Raw genomic sequence first — 26,100 nt, 5'->3', positions numbered from 1 at the left:
ATATACAGCCTTGTCGTACTTCTTTCCCAATTTTGAACCAGTCAGTTGTTCCATGTAAAGTTCTAACAGTTGCTTCTTGACCCACATACAGGTTTCTCAGGAGACAGGTAAGGTGATCTGATATTCCCACCTCTTTAAGACTTTGTTGTGATCCACACAGTCATAAGCTTTTATGTAGTCAATGAAGCAGGAGTAGGTATTTTTCTGGAATTTCTTTGCATTCTATGTGATCCAGCGAATATTGGCATTTGATCTCTGGTTCCTCTGCCTTTTCTAAACCCACTTTGTACATCTGGAAGTTCTCATTTCATGTACTACTTAAGCCTATCTTAAAGGATTTTGAGCATGACCTTACTAGCATGTGAAATGAGTTCACTTGTACAGTAGTTTGAACATTTTTTGGCACTGCCCTTCTTTGGGATTGGAATGAAAACTGACCTTTTCCAGTCCTGTGGCCACTGCTGAGTTTTTCCAAATTTGCTGACCTATTGAGTATGGCACTTTAACAACATCATTTTTTAGGATTTGAAATAGCTCAGCTGTAATTCCATCACCTCCACTAGCTTTGTTTGCAGTAATGCAAACAAAAAATCTCAAAAATGATAAAATGATCTTGGTTCATTTCCAAGGCAAACCATTCAGCATCACAGTAATCCAAGTCTGTGCTCCAATTACTGATACCGAAGAAGCTGAAGTTGACTGGTTCTATGAAGACCTACAAGAACTTCTAGAACTAACACTGGAAAAAGATGTCTTTTTCACCATAAAGAATTGGAATGCTAATGTAGAAAGTCAAGAGATACCTGGAGTAACAGGCAAGTTTGGCCTTGGAGTACAAAATGAAGCATGGCAAAGGTTAACAGAATTTTGTCACGAGAACTCACTGGTCATAACAAACATGCTTTTCCAACAACACAAGAGATGACTCTCTACATGGACATCACAAAATGGTCAGTACCAAAATCAAATTGATTATATTCTTTGCAGTAGAAGATGGAGAAGCTGTATATAGTCAGCAAAAACAAGGCCTGTGGCTGACTGTGACTCAGATCATCAGCTCCTTATTGCAAAATTTAGACTTCAATTGAAGAAAGTAGAGAAAACCAGTAGTCCATTCAGGTATGACTTAAATCCCTTATTATTATTATACAGTGGAGGTAACAAATTGAGTCAAGGGATTAGATCTGAAAGACAGAGTGCCTGAAGAACTATGGAGAGAGGATTATAACATTGTACAGGAGGCAGTGACCAAAACCATCCCAAAGAAAAAAATGCAAGAAGGCAAAGTGATTGTCCAAGGAGACTTTACAAATAGCTGAGGAAAGAAGAGAAGCAAGGGGCAGGGGAGATAGGGAAAGATATACCCAATTGAATGCAGAGTTCCAGAGAATAGCAAGGAGAGATAAGAAGGCCTTCTTAAATGAACAATGCAAGGAAGTAGAGGAAAACAATAGAATAGGAAAGACTAGAGATCTCTTCAAGAAAACTAGGGATACCAAGAGAACATTTCATGCAAAGATGGGCTCAATAAAGGACAGAAATGGTATGGACCTAACAGAATCAGAAGAGATCAAGAAGAGGTGGCAAGAATACACGGAAGAACTGTACATAGATGTCTTAATGACCATGCTAAGCACGATGGTTTGGTCACTTATCTAGAGCCAGACATCCTGGATTGTGAAGTCAAATGGGCCTTAGGAAGCATTACTGCAAACAAAGTAAATTTAAGTATGTTGGTCCCAATCTTCCATTAACCAGTGCAACCTCTAGTATCTGAGTCTCTTCTTGCCTGTCAGAGATTGAGGACCTTTTTCTTTCAAAGGTAAGATTGAATAATTATGAAATGACTACACACAGGGTGGTTTTAACAGCAAAATTAAATTGAAGTGCAAGATGTACTTGGAGTCTCAGAAGAATTGTTTGTGATACTTTTAAGAATAGGTAAACTGCCTCATCACCATCTCCAGAATCTCAAAATGTTTTCTCTCATTTGTAAATCTGACTGACAAATCAGTCAGTGCAGGAGAAACTGTTTTCCATATTCCCCAGCCTGCATGTTACATATTGTGCATCTCCAAAACTAGCCTATCATTTTTAGGCTCTGGGCTGATTTTTCCATTGTTTCTTAAGATGTAAAGAGATGTCTGGAGGTAAAGGGTCATTGGAATATCACCTGGTATATAATGCAGAAATACTTCCAGGCTTTTTCCTCATCCTTTCTAAGTCATTCCTCTAGACAGCCATGGTTCTCCTTAGCAAAACCAAGGTTCTCCTTAGAGGAAGGAGTATGTGGGGGTGTCTTCCTCAGAGAGGTAGAGCTTTTATAAGAGCTGTCCTAGAAAGTGATGGTAGAATTACTGTATTTTGCATGTGAATTTCTTTGATATTGTCTAAGCTGTGCTAAGCCCTACAGGGTACTTTGAGATGGTTCCCATCCTTGGGTGTTTACATATTTATGAACCTCATAAGAGCATCCTTGTGTCCCTGTGGGTGAGCCCATTGGCTGAACTCGCACCATGTGGTCAAAGATTCCGGTTCCTACTGCTCTTCCAGCTGGTGAGCGTGTCCAGGGCCAAATGTGACTGACCTACTATCTGTGGATTGCACTTGGAAGTCCATGCCAAAGCTTCCTGAAATTGCATCACACTTGGAGCCATACATGCACAGTTGAGATAGCCACTTTAATTTGGATCACAATAATTGGTCAAAAGTGTATCATCCCTTTCCTGTTCTTTGGTTTGTGAGTCAGATCACCTGATTGCCAGGAGAGGGCACTTAATTCTTGGGCACTGGAAGATAGAGATGAGCTGTAAAGAGTCAAGCCAGTAAAACTACTTGAAAGCTTATGTGGGAGTCATGTGATCTGTGGCCAGGGAAGGTCTGAAAAAGGAAAACTATTTAAAAAGGATGAACAGATTGATAGTGTTTATTTCACCTTCAGAAGCATCATCTGAATTTGTTGTTCTTCCTTGTCGAGGAGCTCAGGTTTTTCCAGTTGAATTTCTACTTAAGGCAGAGGGTCTTAACTTTAGACACATGTTGGAGATATTCAGGGAGCCTTAAAAAATATGACCCCCATCCAAGACATTCTGGGAGAAGGAAATGGCAATCCCCTCCAGTATTCTTGCCTGAAAAATTCCATTGACAGAAGTACCTGGTGCGCTACAGGCCATGGGATTGCAGAGTCAGACACTGAATGTGCACATACACACACACACACACACACAATTCTGATTTAATTGGTTTAAGGGTTCAGCTTAGGTGGTGTGTTTTTTAAAGCTCTGGGTGATTCTAAGGTGTAGCCAAAACAATGAGAACCTTTGAAAAAAATGTATATAACACTTTCCTCACCTGGAAAATTTAAGAGCAAGTGTGGAGTGAAACAGATACCTCTTCCATACTTACATGATGTGGTTTAACCAAATCTTGTGATGGTGCAGAGATCTAACATAATTGGTCAAAGCTTTGAAAGGCTTTGAAAGGCTGTGGGAAAGCTACTGAAGAGCAATCTCTGATGTGATGCTTCCGAATCCTAAGCTCAGGGTTTGCTCATGATTGTACTTGACCTTGAACCCTCCTGACTTTGAAGCTCTTTGTGTGGGAGCCCTCGATGCTTTGGCAATGAAGTGGTCTGAAACAAATCCTGAGAGGTCACCTTTGGTGCTGAAAGGCCAGGAGCCGGGGGGAGGTGGGGGGGGTTGGAATTCTGCTCTGGGACCCCTGCCCTTTACAGAAGGGGTGAGAGCTCTTGGAACTGGGCTGGTTCCAAGCCCCATTAAAGGGCAAGAAGGGCCAAGGAACTTCAAAGCTGAGGAAGCTGTGCCAGTCTTCGTCCAAATCCCTTTAATGATGGGAAGCGTTTCTCTAAAGACTTCTGTCATCCAGAGATGGGAGGCTTTCCCCAAGCTGAAGGAAGATGGCACTTCTTCCCAGAGCCCAGGCTGAAACGAGAGGGAGAACAGTCAGGATGCAAGGAAGAGGCAGCTCTTTGGGAACCTGGAGCCCCACGGGTACTGCTTGGCTGGGTGAGTCACTCCCCAGGCCTCAGTATCCCCTTCTAGGAAACAGTCTCCAGCATTTGCCCATCCGGTTTTCCAAGCACTCTTCAGTGCTTGCTCTGTGGTCGCTGAGGAATCTCTGGAGGGTGAATGTGCCCTGGGGAGGGGAGGGAAGTGAGAGAGGGAATGTGGGCAGCCCAGTAAATGTCAGTTTAGGATTGTGATTCTTATAAATAAAACCAATTTCCTGTTGAGAGAGGAGCACGGCAGCCTTGGTGGGAAAGAGGATGCTATCAGCTGTGCGAGGAATTTGTGGCTCAAGGACTTGTGTGTGAACGTGTCTCCGAAGCCTGGAGCCTCTCTAAGACGTGGGATTATTCGCTCCTATTTGAGAGACAGGTCCACTGAGATGAAAGAGATTAACTCAGAAAGTCAGAACCCAGATAAGAGATCCCCGAGAAATGAGTTTCTAAAGGGTAGATTCCTGTTCTAATAACAGCAAGGGCTTATTGAGAAAGAAGAGCTCAGAACAATTTCAGGCTCTTTCCTTATCAGTGTCCTCTTAGCCAGGAAGTGATTAAGCCACTCAGGGAAACTCTTCTGTCTTCAGGCCCACATGCCGCTCCTTCCAGGAAGCCTTCCCTGAGTTGCTCTGTGTTCCCTCACTATTTTAGGTACAGCACATCACAAGTGCTCAGAAACTATTTGTTGAATTCAGGTTACATTGTCTTATCGTTATATGTCTCTATGTCTGTCTGCCTTGAAACCCATTCAAAACACAGCTGTTTCTCTCCTCCAAGGATGGCTCCCTCTCACCCCTAGTGTACCGCCAGGTGACATAGTAAGTGTCTGGGACATGATGGGGGAATGAGTGAAGGAATGAATTCCAGGCCACAGGAGCCCTGGGCACCAAGGGAAATGAGGCATGATCTCAAAGCCAGATTCTAGACGTGGAGCTTGCAGGCCCGCAGTGGCCGCCCGTGGCTTTCTCGACTTGAGCCTGTTTCTGTCTGTTCCAGCACAGGGGTGTTGCTGTCTGGTGGTGCAGAGAAGGATGCTACAGGCTTCTGCTTGTGAGTATGAGCCTGCCTGTGCCCCATGCAGCAGCTCACCCGGCCTCCAGGGCTCCCGAGGGCACAGACCTGGCTCTGCCCATGCTCTGGACCGATTTCTGAGGGAAGCTGGGGAGCTGGGCACGGGCCTGGGCACTCTGGGGCTCAGGGTTCTAATCTGGCCTTGGCCACTAACTCACTGTGTGACCTTGGGCAAGTCAATTAATCCCTCTTAGCCTTGCTTCCTCATCCGTACGAATGAGGATAAAGATTACTAACTACTGCTTGGTGGAATAACTTGTAATAGCTGCTGTTCTATACTTGTAAGGGGCAATTTTATATTAATTCAAGGGAGCAGATACCCGGAAACGTCTGACATGGTTCTGACCCCTCCAGTTCCTGCCTTCTTTGGGGGCGCTGGGTGGTCCTCACAGTTAATTTGGTACCAGCTGTGCCCCTCATGCTTCTGGAAAATCTGAGCTAGGGATGCTTAGTCTGTTCCCAGGCAGCCTAGCTTCTCAGAGCAGCTATGTAATTCCCTCGAGGTCAGCTGGAAGGGCAAGGAATTCCTCTGCTGTCTCACTAAGTTTATATAGGAGAGTCCCTTGCATTCTAACAAGAACTTTAAGCTCTTTACTAATTTTCTGTCGCTTGACTCTCACCTTCTCCCTGAAAGTGAAAGTTGCTCCGTGGTGTCTGACTCTTTGTGACCCCCTGGACTGTAGCCCACCAGGCTCCTCTGTTCATGGAATTCTCCAGGCACGAATACTGGAGTGGGTTGCCATGCCCTCCTCCAGGGAATCATCCTGACCCAGGATCGAACCTGCGTCTCCCAAATTGCAGGCAGATTCTTTACCATCTGAGCCACCCGGGAAGCCCTTGGTCTCAAACTAATGAAAAACTCCACTCAAAGGGAGGAGTAAAGAGAATGCATAGAAAAAGTCAAGAACATGCATTGCATTACCGTGGACGCGCTGTACTGGTTATAAACCAGATGAGTCCAGCATATTCTCATGTCCTGTCTCTCCATAGGCCTTAAATATCGGCCGGGGAGGGCGAGGGGGAAGTGGTGCTGACAGCAACAGAAGCCCTGCGCTGTTTTTTTCCTAAACAGATCCCTGAGTTCTCCTCTCACTTCCTTGAGCCCCTCCCTTGGACTTCAAAGACAGCAGCAGGCCTATTGAGTGTGGTCAGATCGGTCCCAGCATATTGCCAATTGACTGCCTGCTCCTGATTCAATGGGGGAAGGATGGTTGGCTGTCAGCTCTGAGAGAGCAACCTTCTGCTCCCGGGAGGAATCTGAGCGGGGCCATGTGCATTCCTGCCCTTGGAGGTGGCTTTCCCAAGGAGGGTGACCAGCTGTCGCAGTTTACCCGGGACTTTACGGGTTTTGCCACTGAAAGTGCCACGTCCCAGGAAATCCCTGTCTCGGACAGACTGGAGTTGGTGGGTCAGGTCACCTTGTTCCCAAGCCTCAGCTTTGTTAAAAGGCTAAACCAAACGTGGTTACTCCACAGCAAAGATGAACAGAGCCAGTTATTTCGTCTCTTTGATAAAAAGCAAAAGTCCAGAGCTTAAAAACCAGCGCTTAGTAACTTAGTTTGTAGCTGCATGATACCACCAGTGTCCTAAGAAAGAGAAGCCAGACTTGAAAAGCCTACACACTGTGTGATTCCATTTGTGTGACTTCTTGGAAAAGGCCAAACTGTCTGAAAGGAAAACAGGTCAGTAGTTGCTAGGGCTGGCACAAAGGCTTCACACAAAGGAGCTTGAAGGAAATTTCTAAAATGATAGAAATCTCCATTTCTTGAATCTGTATGGCAGTGTTGGTTCTACAGTTCTAGAACTGTGCAGTCAACAGGGCAGTTCTGTTTTCGCCCTTTGTGTAAATTATACCTCCAGAAAGCTGACTTAAAACAAACCCTAGCCATTTATGACACTGTGGTATAAGATGAAGAATCCATTGAGCATGTGGTTAGCTGTCATGGGTTGTAAATAGAATCTGAGGTCTTGGTGTGGTCGTGCCTGCAGCCATCTGGAGGTGCTGCAGAAGGTGAAGAATTCTGGTACAAAATGACTACTTGATGGTAACTTCCATGCAAGAGACTTGCCTGTGACGCACAACCAGGGTGATGGTGGAAGCTCTTCTTCTATTGAGAGAAAAGGAAAAACCCAGGCAACAGATGTGCCCAAGAAGGTCATGGAATATTGAAGCCTTCGCTCCGGGTTCCCACCCTGGGAACTCTTCTGCTACACACACATGGCTCTAATGTATTAACTTTGGCAGACTTTCTGCTGCAAGTTTGTTTTTTTTCACCAATAAAGTTATTGAATTGGAATTGAGTACCCAAGTCTGCACCATAATTATTTCCCGGCCAACCTTTTGTTTTTGGCAGTCCTGCCTGTCTATGCTAGATAGGATTGATTCTGAGGAGGGAGAATGCACAATTTAGCAAATTAACGCACCTAGCCTCATGCCAGGTAAGGGGTTAGAAAGATAACCCCTTGTTGGAAACAAGACGGCTTGTTTCCAACAAGACTTAGTGACTGAACAACAACAACAGCTGTTGTTTCCAAGCAGGGAAAAATCTTGTGATGCATAACCAGCACTAGTCCTTGCTCACCAGCCCAGGAGGTGGGGTATGGAATCCCACAAAAATAAGGAAGTATTAATCTGGTGGCCCTAATGGAATCCGAAGAGCTTAGTGGTTTCCCATTTCTTAAAAACTCAAACCCCAAGTTGAATTGGCTTGCTTTTCAGGTGGACAGTGTCTGGCTCTATGACCCCGGTAGCTGACTCTGTGTCTTCTCCTTTTTGTTAAGTACAGTGGGTTGGAAGGCTGTAGAACCTTTATCCAGGAGGACCGTGTGGGCCCAGATGACTTTCAACCATGAATCACGCTGTAGAATTTCACACACGCATCTCCTCTTAATCAGAAGTGTGTCCAGGACGCTCATTACCCACAGAGGCTGTTCCACCTGTTCTTGGGGGTATTTAGGAAGAATTCCTAAATAATAAACAGAATAATAATTGAATAATTGCAGTCCTTCATCCTAATGGTCTCAACTATGTTGGAGGACACTAGCGAGGGTGGGAAAGAGGCAGGAAATACTTGTGCATATTTGCAGTGAATCTTCCCTGATACGTCGTCAGGTCTGGCTTGTGGTGAGCTTTGCGGCTGCCCAAGGGCTCACTTCTAGGTTGAGTGCAAACATGAGTATTAGTCTTGAGTTCTGCAGAGAAACTGGGAATGCGTGGGTGGGGAATTTCCAGATACTTCCTTACCTGAACTGCAAAGTGTTACCACCGTCTCTCTGGGCTACCTTAGCATGCTGGCATTTTTTTGGGTTCTGTCTTAGCCTTTCTCTTAGACCAACAAATGGGAATCCTGCCACTTCCTTCCATCCTCCATACCCCCCTTCCTCTCTCCCAGTTTTTACACAACAGGATTTATTCATGTTAACTGTATTCAAGTCCCCAGATGGGGGAGAAAAAAGATTGTGTTGAATGAGCTTATTGTTTGGAGGCTTCACTGACTTCTTTTATTTAATACCCAAAGTCCTAGAACATATTGAGCTGATTTACTAAAATTCAAATACGGGCCTTTAGGAAGGAACTCAGAGGGTGCTGGGTGTCCCTCATAGCAGGGCTAGGACCTATTGGGTGGAGGGTTTGCCGTGGACATCCTTTCTTCATCTTCATGCTCTTGGGTCTCCTTGGCAAATATTCCCATTTATAATCCCAGATCTCTTATGAGCCTGAGATGATCACCACCCTACTGCCCTTTGCATTGTTGGACCTTTTGTGGTATCCCCTTCTAGCACTTTTTTTGGGGACACAGTGAAGATGGTCACCACCACTAGATACTTCCATCAGCAGAGCCACCCCCCACCGTGGCTTCTGCTTGACAGTTTCCTGCACCAGTGGAAGGAAATGAAGGGTGGTGATGTGGCCCAGCTTGGGCAGAAGCACTGAGTGTCAGACAGCCTATGACTTAAATGCCTGATGCAGCGCAGCTGGCCCGTGACCGTCAGGGGAGAGTTGGATGGCATGTCTTTTGGCATGTTTTGGAGATGGGGGTCTCTGTGAGGGATTTTGCTGGAGCTGTGGCTGAGGGTCATGGTGTGTCTGCCAGTCCAGTGTGGTTGCCTAGGTTCAGTGATAGTGGGGGGTCTGGAGCCCTTGAGGGTTTCCTGAGAGTCCCGCGGTACCAGAGCTGGGCTGAGACTTGTGTCTCACTGGAGACAGTGAAACTCTTTCCCTGGTCCCAGTCAGTAACATCCCAGATGCCCTGAAAGTTAGACTGTGGCCAGGCAGGTCAGGTTGAGGCCAACACCATCACAGGCCAGTGTGAGAGCCTTTGGCCCTGCAGGACCCCTCCTGGGTGCACACAGCCTCACACCTGCTCCTGTACATTCAACCTTCTCTGCCCCTCTCCCTCTATTTTTCTCCCCATCACCCCCACTGTCTTCTTTCACTCTTTCATTCTCTTTCTCTTGACTTTTCCACTTTTTTTTTTTTCCTCTATGAGTTCTGTTCAGGTCTCCTGTATCTTTAGAAAAGGGATCTTCCCCGTGAGCCTAAGGTCAGAAAGCCCCAGAAAGAGAGCTTTGCCTTGGCCCCAGGTCTCTGCTCTCATTTCTAGCTGCCAAGGCTTGAATCCCAGGCTTCGCTGGGGGTGGAGGGGGGAGCTGATGACCTCAGAGGCAGGATGGGAAGTGGTGCACGTTCCCAGCCCATCAAGGAGCATCTCCTTCCTTCTAGGAAGAGGAAGCCTGAGTGAAATCTGTTCCGTGCAGTCCCTAACTGCTTCATCAGGCCCTAGAGAGTGTCACTGCACCCTGCCTGCAGCAGAGAAGGCCCCCTTCCCAGTCCTCGTGGTCCAGCCACTTGCTGACCCATCCCACCTGACCTGGTGCAAGTTAACGTGACTGGTCATGATGACTAGGGTTCCCGGGAGAGTTCTCACCCTCTCTCTGTGGGTCCTTAAACAGCCCCGTGACCTGCTAACCTTCAAGGGGTGGAAGAAACAGTCTCAGCCCTGGGTGGGGCTCCTCCCACTGCCATCCCAGGCTCCCTGAAAATGAACATCAGAGCAGGGCCTGGCATCCGCACAGGGGGAGCATGGGAACATCACCACAGTTTGGATAAATGTTCCAAACATGAAGGCTCAGCATTGAACGAAAATAATTTTTTCCCATTGACCTCCTGGCTTCCCCGTGGGCAAGCGTCCATCTCCCGCCCATCTGATGCTGGTTTGGTGTATGTAATTGTAAACAGTTCAGGCTGGGAGCGAATCTCTGAGAGGAGTTATGGGATCCAGGTGTCGCTCCCGGCTGGCCACGCACCGGTTCCCTCGAGAGTGGGGAAGGTCGTCTTGTTCTCTGAGGGAGAATTGAGTCTGTTGCTTTTGAGATCAAATCCTCTGGAAGCAAGACTCCCTCCCATGCCTTCACCCCCCAGGTCTCCACTCAGGATTGAAAGAGGCTGGGGGAGGGGCTCTTTCATAAGTGAGTAGGATTTCTACTCGTCTGACCCTGAGGTGAAGGCCCCAAGTCTGCAGGGAGGCACTGACGTGATGCTGTGGATGAGAGGAGCAGAGATAAAGGCCCCCATTCTATGTGTGAAAACCAGGCCGCTAACCAGGGCAAGTTTCAGGTCAGTTTCAGCCTCGTTTCTCAAGTGCAGCTAGACTCCTGAGGCAGGCTTGGCAACTGGCAGGCGGGAGCCTCTTGTTCTAAGCAGGAGGCCTCTAAAGTGTGTGTAGGCGGCTTTGGGCACTTGGTTACCTCCCTGGCCCTAGAAGGACAATTGGAAGTCAGAGCAGGGGCTGTGTCAGAGGACACCTTAGGTCTGTTGGAGAATGTAGGGGGGCACTAATGTTGGGGGTCTGGCTTCCCCCCTCTTTGCACCCTTGCAGCTCTTAACATATGTATCAACTGGGGAGAGAAGCTGATAAGCTCATTCATTTCACTGGCATCAGGCATGCTTTGGTTGTGTGTGTGTGTGTCTTGGGGAAGAGATGGCAGGTGACGATCAGCTCCATTTTCTTGAAATTTACTAAAGCTATTTACTTGGTGCCTTTAAACTGGAGACGGAAGTGGCAACCCACTTCAGTACTCTTGCCTGGAAAATCCCATGGACGGAGGAGCCTGGTGGGCTGCAGTCCATGGGGTCGTGAAGAGTCGGACACGACTGAGCGACTTCACTTTCACTTTTCACTTTCATGCATTGGAAAAGGAAATGGCAACCCACTCCAGTGTTCTTGCCTGGAGAATCCTGGGGATGGAGGAGCCTGGTGGGCTGCCGTCTGTGCGGTCGCACAGAGGCGGACATGACTGAAGCGACTTAGCGGCAGCAGCAGCAATGCCTTTAAAGAATAAGATTGATGTCCTACAACAAGGTTTATTTTTCTGCCCCCCAGGAGGCTGAGGCAGGTTGGAAGAAAGTGAGAGTGCAAAGAGGACATGTTCTGCTGGGTAGATGCCACGCTTATCCATCATGGCTCACTCGGCCTTGACACCTCGACCCCTCCCCCTCCCCTAGGCCTTAGCCCCTCCCTGAATCTTGCACGACTTTCCTCTGTGCCTTTATCTATGCTTATGGATTTCTTCTCTGGCTGGAAATAATAAGACCAGTCAAACAGCTTGGAGCGAACTATTGTCTACAAATGGCTTTTTTCCCCCCCTTAAAACATCACCATTACTGGGTGTAAAAATGGTTTAGCTGCAGGAGGAAACAGCTGGCTGGCAGAGGTCCTGGTGGGGTCCTGGGTGAGATTCTGCTGTGTCACTAATGACTTTCTTCGGTACATTTCCGGCACAAGTACACTTGGCAGTTGGGGAATTCTGTGGCTGAGAACTTTTGTCAAGGCAAGAGCTGCAGCCGGAGCAGCTTCTGGCTGAGGCCAGGAAGGGAAGTCTTCATTTCATTCAGGATAATCTAGATCTATCCAATGGGTGTCTCTTAGCGACCTTGGTAGCTTAACTTGAATGCTAATGACCTTTTCCTTCTAGAATATTATGTCTCTGGGTTTCTCTTAGACTTTAACACCTTGCTCTGTAGCTAAGGTGAGCCCAGATTTCTTAGGATCCCTGACCCACACCCTCTTTCTTGAATGCAGGCAGTGTCTAAAGCAACTCTCTGAGTAGAGTGGGAAGATGTGTGCTGCTGGAAAAAATCCGAGCTCCTTCTGCAGTCGGCCATGCCTATTTGTGCAGTTCCTGTGGCTATTTCTCACCTTGTTCTAAGTCTCAGCCATTCTGGATTCCTTGTGCTTTCCCAAATTGGACCTTGGCAAATGCTGTTCCTTTGACCCGGAATGTTCTCCCCTCAAGACTGCCAGCCAGGCTTATCTGCAAGGGTCACGCAGCCTTGACCTTGACCCCGACCCCTTGAAGCCTTTAACCCCTTCCTGCACCTTACATGACCTGCCACAGTCATTGGGTCCATATTACAATTGATGGAAAGTCTGTGTGCCCAGGAGACTGAAAGATCAAAGGTCAAAAGCCATCATTCCTCTTTGTGTCAGAGCGCCTAACTGCATGGGTGATGTACTGTCAGTGCTCATGTATGGGATTGTGTGATTGAGAAATGGTTGTCGTCCTCAAGCTTTCTAAGTTTGATTGCATCGAAGTGAAGGCCTTCTGGTTATTAGTGGGCATCCTGATAAAGGTAATAGGCAGATGAAAGAAAAGAAAGATATTTACAATCTAAAAGCTTCAGGGGGTTAACAATTAGAATATACAAGGAAGTGATGCACATCAGCCAGAAAAAGGCAGAAATTTCAGCAGAAAAGAAGGTGAATAAAGGGTGTAAATGGGAGTTTACAGGTGATGGAGCCTCCAAAATGTTAATGAGCACCTGAAGGAGCTCACTTGGGCTCCTTAACTCATCAGAGTCAAACCAGCCGGAACAGCCACTCAGGAGGCTGGCGGAAGTGAAGGACTGCAGGAGGGTTCTCAGAACACTCAGAACTTTCTGCATGGGCCCGCTCTAGGCAGGGTTGAAAATGACCTTTGCAGTGTTATTTGCGGTGGTGAGGAGCGGGAAGTGGTCTTGGTGTCTGGGTGAATGATGACAGCAGATGTACATTCTAGAAAATTATGCAGCAGTAGAAGCAATGAGTTAGATGTCCATCCAGAAAAATAGAGGGCTCTTTGAGGCATAGATAGTGCTGACGGGAAGGTGAGAAGCAGAATAGCACACTTGACAGTTGCAGCATTTCAGGCTACAAAAATTCATAGAGCAGTACATATGGAGCAGAAACACATACAAACGAAAAAGTATGCAGTATTGGGTTGGCCCAAAAGCTTGTTCAGATTTTTCTGTAAGATGGGCTGGAAAAACCCAAGTGAACTTTTTGGCTGACCCAACAGACCATCATCTCTGTTGGGTGGTGGGTAATGGGATATGGGGATGAAGGGACATTGGTAAGAGTTTGCTTGTCACCTGTTGATGCCACAATTGGCGTGGTGATGGCAACAGCCAGGAGTGCAAGCAATGTGCTGTGGAGAAGTGGAGGGGGCAGGTACTCATCTCACTGCCGTGCAGAAGAGTTAGTGCGAGGCCATTTCTTGCTCATTAATTGTTGGGCTGTCTGAGACACTCTGCTCATGAGGTTGTGATAACGGACCACCTTTATGATACACACCAAAGACCTGTAGCAGTGATTAGCAGCCTATATGGTCATGAGGGACGGGGATGCTTACAACCCTGCTTCAGATAAGCCTGGGATGGTAGAGCTGGCTTTTAATGGTTCTTATTTTTCACTCCCACTTCTAGCCACTCTGAGCACCTGGAGTCATCTTTGGGTTCAGATTGCTAATAAGTACATACAGGTCACAGCCTAGAGCTGATGTCCACAGGTTTATCAGATTGACTCTTGAAGGCATTAGAATTGGATTTTTCCAGTACGTGGTTTATTGGACACAAAGTTGCTAGACTCTGTACAGCAGTTCATTTTTGCTTCTGTCCACCAAGAAGATGGAAATATTCACTCAAAATCAGTGCATTCTAATGAGAGCAATTGCTTCTTCCACAACAGGTCTGGGGTCTCCTTGACCTGGACAAATTTGGCCCTGAAATTTTTTGTTCCATCTCTATATCTACTTGAAATAGATCTATTTGTCTTTTAAGTCTTTTTGAGATCCAAAGATGTGTGTGGTAAAGAGCCATTCAGACCAGGGAGCCCACCAGGCTCCTCTGTCCATGGAATGCCCCAGGCAAGAATACTGGAGGGGGTTGCCATTTCCTTCTCCACGGGATCTTCCTGACCCAGGGATTGAACCCCGGTCTCCTATATTGCAGGCGGATTCTTTACTGGCTGCGCTTGGACCAGGGAGACCACTGCGCAATTCTGCTCTGCCCAAGTTTGTGCTCTGCAAGGCTGCCTGGGCCCAGGAAGCAGAACCTGGAGCTGCCCGGGGTCTTGTGAGTGTGGGCAGAAGAACTGACTCTTTTGGGTGTGGCTTAGTTGGGGAGGAGGGGGCTGCAAATTCAACTGTGTGTAAAAGCCAAGAACCAAGGCTTCAGGTTTTCAGAAAAGGGACAGATCCCTAATTTGGCCTCTGCTGGTTTGATTGCTTTCCCATCATTCTTTCTCTTGCACTGATGTCTTTTTTCAACCTGTTCTTCATCTGACCTTCCATTTATTGACCAAGTCCAGTTGTCACCCACTACAACCACCCCAGTCTCTAGACCTGCATTGCTTGTTCCTGGGTTCACTGGAATGTGTGTGCCTCAGTGAAGGAACAATGCAGATCATCATTTCTGTTCTTTCAAGTTCAAGCATCAGCCCCAGGGTCTCAGCTTCCCTGGTGGCGCAGAGGTAAAGAATCTGCCTGCCAATGCAGGAGACTCAGGAGATTGGGTTTGATCCCTGTGTCAGGAAGATCCTCTGGAGAAGGAAATGGGAACTCACTCCAGTATTCTTGCCTGGAAAATTTCATGGAGAGAAGAGCCTAGTGGGCCACAGTCTGTGGGGCTGTGAAGAGTGAATAGGACTGAGCACACACACGCAATGGGCGGATTTCGAGGTGTTCACACTGTGGGCACTTGTGAGCTTCGTCGTGTGTCAGGTGTCATCAGGATGCTGAGATTAAAGCTGGACACAGTGTTAATGAGGCTTCCGTCCTAATGGAGCTTACATTCTAGAGGAAGAAGGCAGACCATGAGCAGGCAAGCACAGTTCTAAAAAGGGTACTTTCAGGACTTCCTGGTGGTTCAGTGGTTAAGACTTCATGCTTCCACTGCAGGGAGAATGGGTTTGATCCCTGGTTGAGGAACTAAGACCCCACATGCTGCATAGCAGGGCCAAAAAAAAAAAAAAAAAAACACAAAACCACCAACAAAAAGGCAATAAAAAAGGATACTTTCAAATAGTAGTAAGTAATGAAAAGATGCTCAACATCACTCATCATCAGAGAAATGCAAATCAAAACCACAGTGAGGTACCATTACATGCCAGTCAGGATGGCTGCTATCCAAAAGTCTACAAGCAATAAATGCTGGAGAGGGTGTGGAGAAAAGGGAACCCTCTTACACTGTTGGTGGGAATGCAAACTAGTACAGCGCTATGGAGAACAATGTGGAGATTTCTTAAAAAACTGGAACTAGTACTGCCATATAATACCACTTCTGGGCATACACACTGAGGAATCCAGATCTGAAAGAGACACGTGCACCCCAATGTTCATTGCAGCACTGTTTATAATAGCCAGGACATGGAAGCAACCTAGATGCCCATCAGCAGACGAATGGATAAGGAAGCTGTGGTACATATACACCATGGAATATTACTCAGCCATTAAAAAGAATTCATTTGAATCAGTTCTAATGAGATGGATGAAACTGGAGCCCATTATACAGGGTGAAGTAAGTCAGAAAGATAAAAGAACATTACAGCATACTAACACATATATATGGAATTTAGAAAGATGGTAACAATAACCCTATATGCAAAACAGAAAAAGAGACACAGATGTACAGAACAGACTTTTGGACTCTGTGGGAGAAGGCGAGGGTGGGATGTTTCGAGAGAACAGCATCGAAACATGTATATTATCTATAGTGAAACGGATCACCAGCCCAGGTTGGATGCATGAGACAAGTGCTCGGGCCTGGTACACTGGGAAGACTCAGAGGGATCAGGTAGAGAGGGAGGTGGGAGGGGGGATCGGGATGGGGAATACATGTAAATCCATGGCTGATTCATGTCAATGTATGACAAAACCCACTACAATATTGTAAAGTAATTAGCCTCCAACAAATAAAAATAAATGAAAAAAAAAGTACTGAAACTAAAAAAAAAAAAAGAAAAGGAAAAGCAAAAAAAAGATAGTAGTAAGTAACATGAAAAACAGAATGTTGTGAAAGTAATTGGCAGGGGGGAGGGAGTGGTCCCAACATCTGCCAGGGGTGATCACAGAGAATCTCTCTGAGATGACATTTGGATTGAGATCTAAATGAGAGAGAAGCTGCTATGTGGAGAAGAGGGTTGGGAGTTCCAGGCAAAGAGAACAGTAGGTGCAAAGGTCCTGAGATCATCAAGACCTTGTATGATATGGATTTAGGGGATGGGGCCTGGGAGCGGACCATCAGCAACAGGAATGGTGGAGAGGGATGAGGTTGAAGAGCTGGCAGTTTGGGTTGTATCCTGAGAGCGCTTCACAAGCGGTCCAAATTTAGCTTCCCAGTCACCCACTGCCTCTTACAAATGGGTAGGTTACCACCAGTCTTCTATTCCACAGCAAAAATCCAAGCACATCCTAAAAGAATATTCTTCATACTTCTCTGAAGAGATTGAGGTGCTACAGACCTATTCCAGTGTTCCACACTTCAGTGAAAGGGACTCTGAGGTGGGGATTGGGCACAGAGAAAGTCCACAGGTACACAGCCCATTGGTAGCAGGTATAGGACAGGTGCCTGAGGTTCACAATTGATGATCTCGCATCCTTCCCACCAGGCAAAGCCACGGAAGGAAAGCAGCTGTTTGATCTCCATTTGACCCAACATCTCTGTATTGCTTCTCCTTCTAAGAGGCCTTGGATGCTTTATTTCTGGCCTGTGCCAATTGCAGTGAATATAATCACAGTTGAAAGTGGCAGGTTTATGCTGACCTGGTTCGTATCCAGCTTGCACACTTGCAGTGTCGAGCAGTTACTTGCCCTCTCTGAGCCCTCCTTTCTTTATCTGAAGGGGACTGATTACCCTCTTCCTTAGAAGTTTATAAGAACTGAGTGAAATCTTGTACTTCTCTGTAGGTACAGCACATGGTCAGAGCCCCACGATGCTAGTTATAGGTGGTAGGTGGTGGTGGAACGAGACACTGGGTTGAATTTGCCATAGGTCTTCCATGTTTATTTCTGATGCCTGAAACCTTTGCTTTCAGAAATGTCAACCATTAGTATTGGGGAGGGGCAAGCTGATTTTTTTAGACGAGCCATTTACTGGTTCTGAACCCATTGGTATGAGAACATTGTGCCTCGTTACTCCTCTGTCACCCCGGCCTCAATTTTTGTTGTTGTTCAATCACTAAGTCATGTCTGATTCTGGGACCCCATCTATAATAATCACCACTCTACTCCCATCCCAGGCTTGTTGGGAAGTCGAATGAAAAGCATGCATGAGAGTGTCCTGAAATCTAGAAAACACTGAACATATACGAAAGTGACTTTTTTCAGTGCTGAACTGGGAATTGCATAACAGGCAAAGGGAAGTTCATGGTGCTTCCTTAGGCATTTGCTAGTTGTGCCTGAGTAGTTCTCAATCCTGGCCAAAAGTTGGGCTTTCTTGGTCATGGTGGGAACATGTTTGAGATTGGCTGCTGAGAAGGACGGTGAGATGTGGAATCACAGTCAGCAGTGACGTCTCAGTAAGAGCTGGTGAAGTTCATGTCAGTCCTGTAGGCAGTGGACCCTTCCGGGGTGAGAGCCATCTGTGAGATGAGGGTGACAAGCTCTCTGCAGTCATGGGCAACCGGTGTCCACATCGCCTGAATACCAGTTGCAACCCCATGAGAACATTTGCTCAGAGACACTCATCCCAGGTTACTGCTCGCTGGCCTGGCAGCGGGGTCCCGCTGGGCCCAGGGAGCCTTGGGCCTCCTGGCAGCTGCTCCCTGGGTAGGGCTGGGCTGCTGAGGACACACACGCCTGACCTCTCCTGACTTCCAGCACTGCTTCCCTCAGGGAGGGCAGGGAGGGGTGCCCCCCTGTCCATCAATTCTGACTTTCTCCACTCTCCCTGATCCTCCAGCGGCTGCCACCTTCTTGATTTTTAAGTGGAGCATCAAGAGTGATTATAGTGATTATGAAAACTTTCCTGGTGGCTCAGATGGTAAAGAATCTGCCTGTAATGTGAGAAAACCCAGGTTTGATCCCTGGGTCGGGAAGATCCCCTGGAGAAGAAAATCCCCACTCCCATTATTCTTGCCTGGAGAATCCCATGGACAGAGGAGCCTGGTGGGCTGCAGTCCATGGGGTCTCAAAGAGTCGGACACAACTGAGCAACTAACAAGAGTGGTTATAGTGATTATGGAAAAGCAATGATTAATACCAGTATCTTCTTATTTCAGTGGATGTTCCATTTTTACCTTCCACGGATAGCCCAGTGAGATGTGTCAGAAATCTTGGGAGTGGTTTTCTCCATGGGGTAACTGAGGGCCTGAGCCTTAAGTGTCACACAGCTACCGACTAAGAAGCTGTTTCTACTGGAAGGTGACTTTTCAGGCTCTCAGCCCAGTGTAAGTCCCACTGCCTGCATCTGGTAGTGGCTGTGTTCACAGGCTCAGCGGTAGCCTCTCTCCCCTGGACATTTTGTTCTCATCATCTCATTTAATCCCTGAATCCTCCTGGGAGGTGGCAGTGAGAACCTGCCACCTGCCACTACTGCACCCTCCAACAGGCACCTGTAGCCTCCCTGGGGAAGCCACATGCCCGGGAGAGTTGTGATAGGAGAAGCATCTTTGAATCCTCCATGACATTCTTGGCATTGCTTTGCTGGGGGAGAAGTCCCCTGGAATGCAGAGACTTGCTTCCCTGAGTAAGGCTGAGCTGAGAATGTTAATAAGAGGCTTCCCAGAGCTTTTCCATCAGACACTTTCATCTTATTCCAGGCGCGCAGAATCAGAACTGGGTGTGGGGGCGGGGCGGCAGGAATCCAGCAGTAAACATTATTGTCCTTATTCTGTGGATGGAGGAAATTGAAGCCAGATGCAGCCCAAGCAAAACCTCATTGTCAGTCCGGCAGGATCCAAACCCAGCTCCATCAGACTCCAGAATGCATTCTGTTTCCTGGTGTAGCTTGATCAAGCTAGACATGGTCTCCATCCTCAGATGGCTTCAAACCAGCTGCATCCGTATTGAAATCTGTTGTTAAATGGGGTGTTGCGTCTCCTGGATGCATCTTGGTCTATCCCTATGGGATGGGGAGGAGGATTCCCCAGCATTGCTCACAGCTGAAGCTTGGCTGTCTCTACAGAGAACCCTGGCTGATGAAATAGTCTTTTCTAAAAGCAGACTCCTCTGTGTGCCTGGCTTCTGGGTGTCCTGACTCCCTCTTGTATCCTTAGCTGGCCTGGCTGGACCTATGCTTCTGCTGTTCTTTATGACAGGGGATGTGTGCTCCCATCCCTCCTCCCCTTCATACTCCCACCCACCTCATCCACCAACCCCTGCTTCGGGAAGCCAGCTCGCACTGATCACATCTGGTTCTAGCTGTTCAGGCTCCAGTGGGACCCAGTCAGCACTCCCCTGGGCTGGCTTATATGGTCTCTGTTCCTCGTATCCCTGCCATGTCTCCATAGCTAATTTTATAGCCCCTAAGATGCACAGCAGAGTGTTTGGCACATAAGTGGGCATTCGCTTTGTCCCTGGTAATTCCCAGGAGTTTCTGCCCAGTTTCTCATCTGCCTCGTTCCAACCAGCCTTCAGGAGTCCTTGCTGAGTGTGCGGACCCCGCCCTGCTGTGGGCACATGGAGGGTCAGGAGAGGCAAGGCATGGTCCCTGGCCACCTCTCCCTGTGGGCCTGGAGGCAGCTGTGGGTGCAGCATGCATATTGTCGGTTTGCTAACGTGCTCCCAGGATACCTTGCACACCATGTGATTAGTGGGATGGCCATGGATTACGACCTGTAAGGGAGAAGGTGAGCATTTCCCCCATATCTTAGAATTTGAAAGGAGAAAAGATAAGTGAGGCTACTCTCATTTGGAAAAATAAATCTCACCACAGGCAACATTCAGCCACACGCCCTTGGAGCCCAACAGCTGTCTCTCATTTGTTGGCAAATGTTCCCGGTGATGAATGTCCTCCATCCATGCTCACAGCCGTCCCTAAATGGAGGCTTTGGACAAGTGTAGGGGGAACAATGGCCCTTCTCAGAGAGCCCTTAGCAGACACTCCCAATGAAGTTGGTTCATCACTTGGAGCTGGGTCAAGACCACAGACAAGATGCCATTGATTCAGCAAAGGAAGCCTCCTAACAGCCATGGAGCTTGGGAGGCTGGAGGCAGCAAGAAAGAGAGAGAAGGATGGGGTTCATGGCTGCTGAGAAAGGCCCTGCATAATTGTGAAGGAGTCCACCTCTCCAGTACTGCCTTCTAGAAGGTCCTAAAGGAAATCAACGCTGAATATTCATTGGAAGAACTGACGCTGAAGCTCCAATACTTTGCCCACCTGATGCGAACAGCTGACTCATTCGAAAAGACCCTGACCCTGGTTCCTTGCCAGAATCTATCTGCTTCATTGCTCCTATAGCCAGATCAGAAGGGATGATGGAGAAGGAGAGGGTGGGGAAGAGACTTAGGTAGAACCAGTGAGGGCTTCTGGCCTTGGGGCTGGGAGTGGGTATCTCAGCACTGCCAGCCTCAGGCTGGGCGTCCACAGGACCCCCTTCCACCAAGTTCTGCCTCCAACCTCCCCTCTGCACTTGCATCTCTGCTGACTTTCCAGAACAAAGATAAAAGATCAGCATTCCAAGCCAGAGATAAAAGGGCCCAACTAGGCAAGCTCGGTCTTTCTTTCCCTTTTTGTTATTTTCATTTTTTTTCTGATGAAGTTACTTTAAAATAGTGTAAATAGCAGCTACATTTTTCAAACTGTTATTTTGCTCTGTAAGGAGTTCATGTAGTAATTTTATGTCTTTTTTTGTGGCAAAAGTCATACATGTTATTATCAAATATGCATATGTAGCAGAAATTTATAATCTGAAAATCCCTAGAATTCCATCCTCAATGATATTATCTGTCAAGGATATATTTAGCCAAATATTTTTCTTTCTCCCTGCAGTAATCCTAACTGTCCGTTTCTTCCCTCCTTCTTTTCTTCCCTCCACTCTTACCCTCTCTCACTTCCCCTTGGCCCTGTCCTTTTTTCTCTTCTTCTTCGCTGTGATTTGGTTTTGTTTTTTGGTTGCACCGGGTTTCAGTTGCAGCATGAAGAATCTTTGTTGTGTCATGTGAGATCTTTAGTTGTAGCTTGTGGGATCTAGTTCCCTGATCAGGGATCAAACCCAGGTCCCCTGCACTGGGAGTGTGGAGTCTAAACCACTGAACCACTGGGGAAGTCCCCCACCCCCACTCCCGTGGTGTCTTAAAAAGCAAAAGGGTAGAGTAAAAAGTAAACCTCCCTCTTACTCCTGTTTACTCACTTTCCCTTCCTGGAAGCAAGCCCTGCTTCAGTTTTATATATCCTTCAAAAAAAAAAGTGCATATAGAAGCAGCTATGTAGGTATACAGGCTTCCCTGGTTGCTCAGCTGGTAAAGAATCTGCCTGCAATGCGGGAGACCCCAGTTTGATTACTGGTTAGGAAGTTCCCCTGGAGAAGGGATAGGTTACCCGCTCCAATGTTCTTGGGCTTCCCTGGTGGCTGGGACAGTCAAGAATCTACCTGCGATGCAGGAGACCTTGTTTCAACTCCTGGGTGGGGAAGATCTCCTGGAGAAGGAAATGGCAACCCACTCCAGTGTTCTTGCCTGGAGAATTCCATGGACAGAGGAGCCTGGTGGGCTACAGTCCAGGGGGTTGCGAAGAGTTGTACACGACTGAGTGACCAACACAGACATGTAAATATAACGTCCCCGTTTCCCACAAATGTGGCGTACCCACTGTTCACATTCTCATTTCAGTTAAGGGTGTTTCCTGGAGTTCTTTCCTGGTAGATCTGCTGATTACTTTCTAATGCTGCCGTGTGTTTCCTTTATATGGAGACAGCATAATTTATCATTCTTGAGCATTTAAGTTCTTTCCCAATCTTTTGCTCTAACAAACAGTGTCACCATGAACTTCCTTGCATGCAGGTCATTTCACATACATCAAGGATCTCATCTCAGGTTGAAGTCTCAGAAGCAAAATTGCTGGGTCAAAGGATATGTGCATTTACAGTTTGACTAGATAAATAGCCTCTTGTGAAGTTGTGTCCTTTTTATGCTCGTCGGCAAAGTGTCAGAGTGTCTGTTTTCTTACACCCTCATCAGCATGATGTATTATTACACTTTTTCACCTTCGCCTATCAGAGTGGCCAAAGCTCGCTCTCTATGGTATCTCTCTCTCTTTATAAGGAAAGTTGAGCATCCTTTTGTATGTTTACAAGCCATTCACGTATATGTGCGTGTGCTCATTTCTCTCTTGGGTTGTTGGGCTTTTAATTCATTTTGTAGGCACTTTTTATATGGTAAGAGAATTAACCCTTTGGATACAAGCTTCAAATTTGCACCATCTTCCCCACTGCCCAGTTTCTTGTCTTTTGACTTGCTTTTATGTTTATTTTTCTAAAGTAGAACTTTTTGTATGTGTGTGGTCAAATTTATCTCCTTTTATGGATTTTTCTCATACTTAGAAAGTCTTCCCCTAGAATTCTACTTTAAAAAATATTTTTTTCTTCTTTTTCAAAACAGCCTTATCAAGATGTCATTTGCATACCATACAACTTACATTTAAAGTATATAATTCAGTGGGTTTTTTGCATATTCATAGATATGTGAAACCATCACCACAATTTTAGAACATTTCATCATCTGATAAAAAATAAAAAATTCCCTTATGCTTAGGCTGACACCCACTTTCCTCCATTCTCTCCCTGCTCCTTCCCCCAGCTGTAAGTAACTACTAATCTAGTTTCCTTTGCTGGATTCTCACATGAGTAGAATCACATAATATGTAGACACTTGTGACTGGCTTCTTTAATTTGGCATGTTTTTAAAGTTTGAGTTGTATTATTATCAATACTTCATTCCTTTTCATAACCAAATATTCCATTGTATGTCTATGGATAGCTGTAACATACCTTGTTTATCTATTAATCTGTTGATGAACATTCCACTTTTTGGCTATTATGAATAATGTTGCTGTAAGTATTTATATATCGATTTTTATGATATGGTTTTGTTTTGTCTCTTGAGTATATACCTAGTAGTAGAACTCCTGGCTTATAAGGTAACTTTGTTTACTCATTTGAGGAACTGCCAGACTGTTTTCAAAGTGACTAAACATTTTACATTTCCATCAGTTGTATTTTCTCCTAATACTTTTGTGATCATATTTTTCATGTACTAAGTTTTTGTACAATTTGAAATTCTTCATAAGTTATGACATAGAGATCTAAATGTCTGTTTTTCCAGATGGCTACCCTCGTGTATGAACAGTGTTTTTCACTTATCTATTTTTTTCCCCGCAATGTCCATAGCTCTCCAGGCTCCTCTGTCCAGGGGATTCTCCAGGCCAAGAATACTGCAGTGGGTTGCCATGCCCTTCTCCAGGGATCTCCTCGACCCAGGGATCAAACCTGTGTCTCTTATGTCTCCTGCATTGGCAGGCAGATTCTTTCCCACTAGCATATTCTTGCCTGGAGAATCCCACGGACAGAGGAGCCTGGCAGGCTACAGTCCATGGGGTCACACACAGTCAGACACAACTGAAGTGACTTAGCGCACACACATTCTGTGCACTTTTGTCTTTTTGGTTGATCTGTTTGTCCATTCACATGTCATTGCCACACTGCTTTAGCTTTGTGACATATTCCTTCACTCTTAATTTTTTAAAAGATGCACTCATCACCGGCATTTATTAAACCCTGATCTATATGCAATACAGAGTTAGAGTTTGTACAAATCAAATCCAACATTGCTCCTGCCACCAAGAAGCTTGTAGGAAATAAGAGTTCTCATTGCCATGCCTCTGACAAGTGTTGTTAGGTGAATTATCTTATTTGACTTTACAATTCTGTGAGGGTAGATAGAGCTTTGCCTTCCCATTAGAGACACGAGGAATCCAAGGCTTTGGGACAGACAGTGTGTGTGTGTGTGTGTGTGTGTGTGTGTGTGCACTAAGTCATGACCCCATGGGGGTGGCACCTCATCAGGCTCCTCTGTTCATGGAATTTTCCAGGCAGACATACCAGAGTGGGTTTCCATTTCCTACCGCAGGGGTTCTTTCTGACCCGGGGACTGAACCAGGGCATACAGGTTGTCTTCAAAAAGTTCTGGGTCAGGTGCACTTGGGTGCCTTGTCAATGGAGAGGCATTCCAAGGCAGTGGGTGTGAATTCACCCAGGGTCTTCCCTGGGGCCAGTGTCTGCTTCCTCATTATGGAATGACCAGGGTAAATGAGCCTTCAGAAGAGAGCTCCCACACTTTGGAATGCAAGCCTCTTGGATATAAAACCGTATCATTCCTCAATACTAAATTGCCACTGAGACTCCAGACAGTAGGGAAATAAGGTTGGATGTTAGCTACATTCTCTCCCCAGATTGTGTGACTCAAGATCCCTGCCAGGGATAGAGTTTTTGTTTTGTTTTTTCCCCCCTTGCAAAAAGATAGCAGAGTATTTGCCATATAAAACATACAAGCCCCATAAAGTCCCAACCAATGAAATCATCTCTTCCCAGGCAGACTCACTGTCCTGACCTTGGCTGATTTCCACTCTCTGGGGAATTGTAAGGCAAGGGAACTGATTTACTCAAGGAAAAGACCTACTTAACTTTCACTTCCTCAGACTTCATCAAACACTCGGAGTTCGGAGGGTTATGGGATTAAGAGAGGACCATGTGACCACCCTGGAAGCATTCAGTTGTTGGAATGTGGGGTAAACCCATGGAGAACAAATCTCAGGAGGATTTTGTCTGGAAGTGGCAATAAAAATGCAATCCAAGTTGCCTCAGTATTTCAGAACTTCCACTAAAGGAAAAAATGTCTGTCTGTCTCTTCCTCCATCTTCCTAACATCCCCTAAAGACCTTTGTTTTATGGGAAAACTCTTCCAAAGTTTTAACAGTTCTGCTGGATGATGGGTGACTTGTCCTTTGCTTTTTATCATAGGAAAAGAAGATATTTAGGCTGGGTCAGGGTGACCTGGATTTGAGGATGCTGGTTGTGCTGACTTTGTGTCCGACATCACCATGGCAGAGGAGCTGGTGTAGGTGATGTGTGTATTTCTGGCGTAGTTCATGTCGCTGCTTCTCCATCTGCTGCATGTCTTGGTCCAAGCCATGCCAGGGGCAGGTGCTTCCTCAGGATTGGTGGGTCTGGGGCTTACTGGCCCTGACCCCCCCCTAGTGATGACCAGTGATGTGTTCTTGGTCTTCCATGGTGGCTAGAACATCCCTGCAGGCCTGGAATGCTCCTCCATGGGTTTCCTCAGAGAACTTCTTAGACTGTGGATCTTGGGAAACGGGGAAGTGGAAGTCATTACTTCTCTTCCAGACCCTTAGCTTTGGTTTTGGGGGGCTTATTAATTTCAGGCACCATTTTAGAAGCAGAGGTCTCTGACAGTCTGGAAGGTGGTACATTTGGAGAAAGACTCTCAAATTGCCAACATTTACTAGATTATAGAAACAACAAGGGAATTTCAGAAAAACATCTCTCTCTGTTTCATCAACTATGCGTTTGACTGTGTAGATCATGACAAGCTGTAGAAAGCTCTTAGAGAGATGGGAATACCAGACCATCTTACCTGTCACCTGAGAAACCTGTATGCAGGTCAAGAAGCAACAGTTAGAACCCACTATGGAACAACTGATTGGTTCAAGATCAAGAAAGGAGTATGACAGGGCTGTC

General features: G+C 46.5%; 1 protein-coding gene across 4 annotated transcripts in view; it reads left to right on the top strand.

The window, feature by feature from the left end:
* Window positions 1-26,100, top strand: part of AFAP1L2 (actin filament associated protein 1 like 2) — a 115,988-nt gene that overhangs the window by 3,266 nt on the left and 86,622 nt on the right. Inside the window, exon 2 of one of the 4 annotated variants that reach the window (XM_065923384.1) lies at window positions 14,361-14,483. The exons of 2 other annotated variants lie outside the window; for them this stretch is intronic. In XM_065923384.1, the coding sequence (XP_065779456.1) occupies window positions 14,361-14,483 (123 nt within the window). Of the gene's footprint in view, window positions 1-5,017; window positions 5,072-14,360; window positions 14,484-26,100 lie in introns of all 4 variants that reach the window. One more of the 4 variants, XM_065923385.1, reaches the window with a different exon arrangement.

Source organism: Muntiacus reevesi, chromosome 2 (genome assembly GCF_963930625.1).
Source record: "Muntiacus reevesi chromosome 2, mMunRee1.1, whole genome shotgun sequence".
Classification (NCBI taxonomy): Eukaryota; Metazoa; Chordata; class Mammalia; order Artiodactyla; family Cervidae; genus Muntiacus; species Muntiacus reevesi.
Note: the sequence above shows the minus strand (reverse complement) of the source record. Positions and strands in the feature narration are given on the sequence as shown.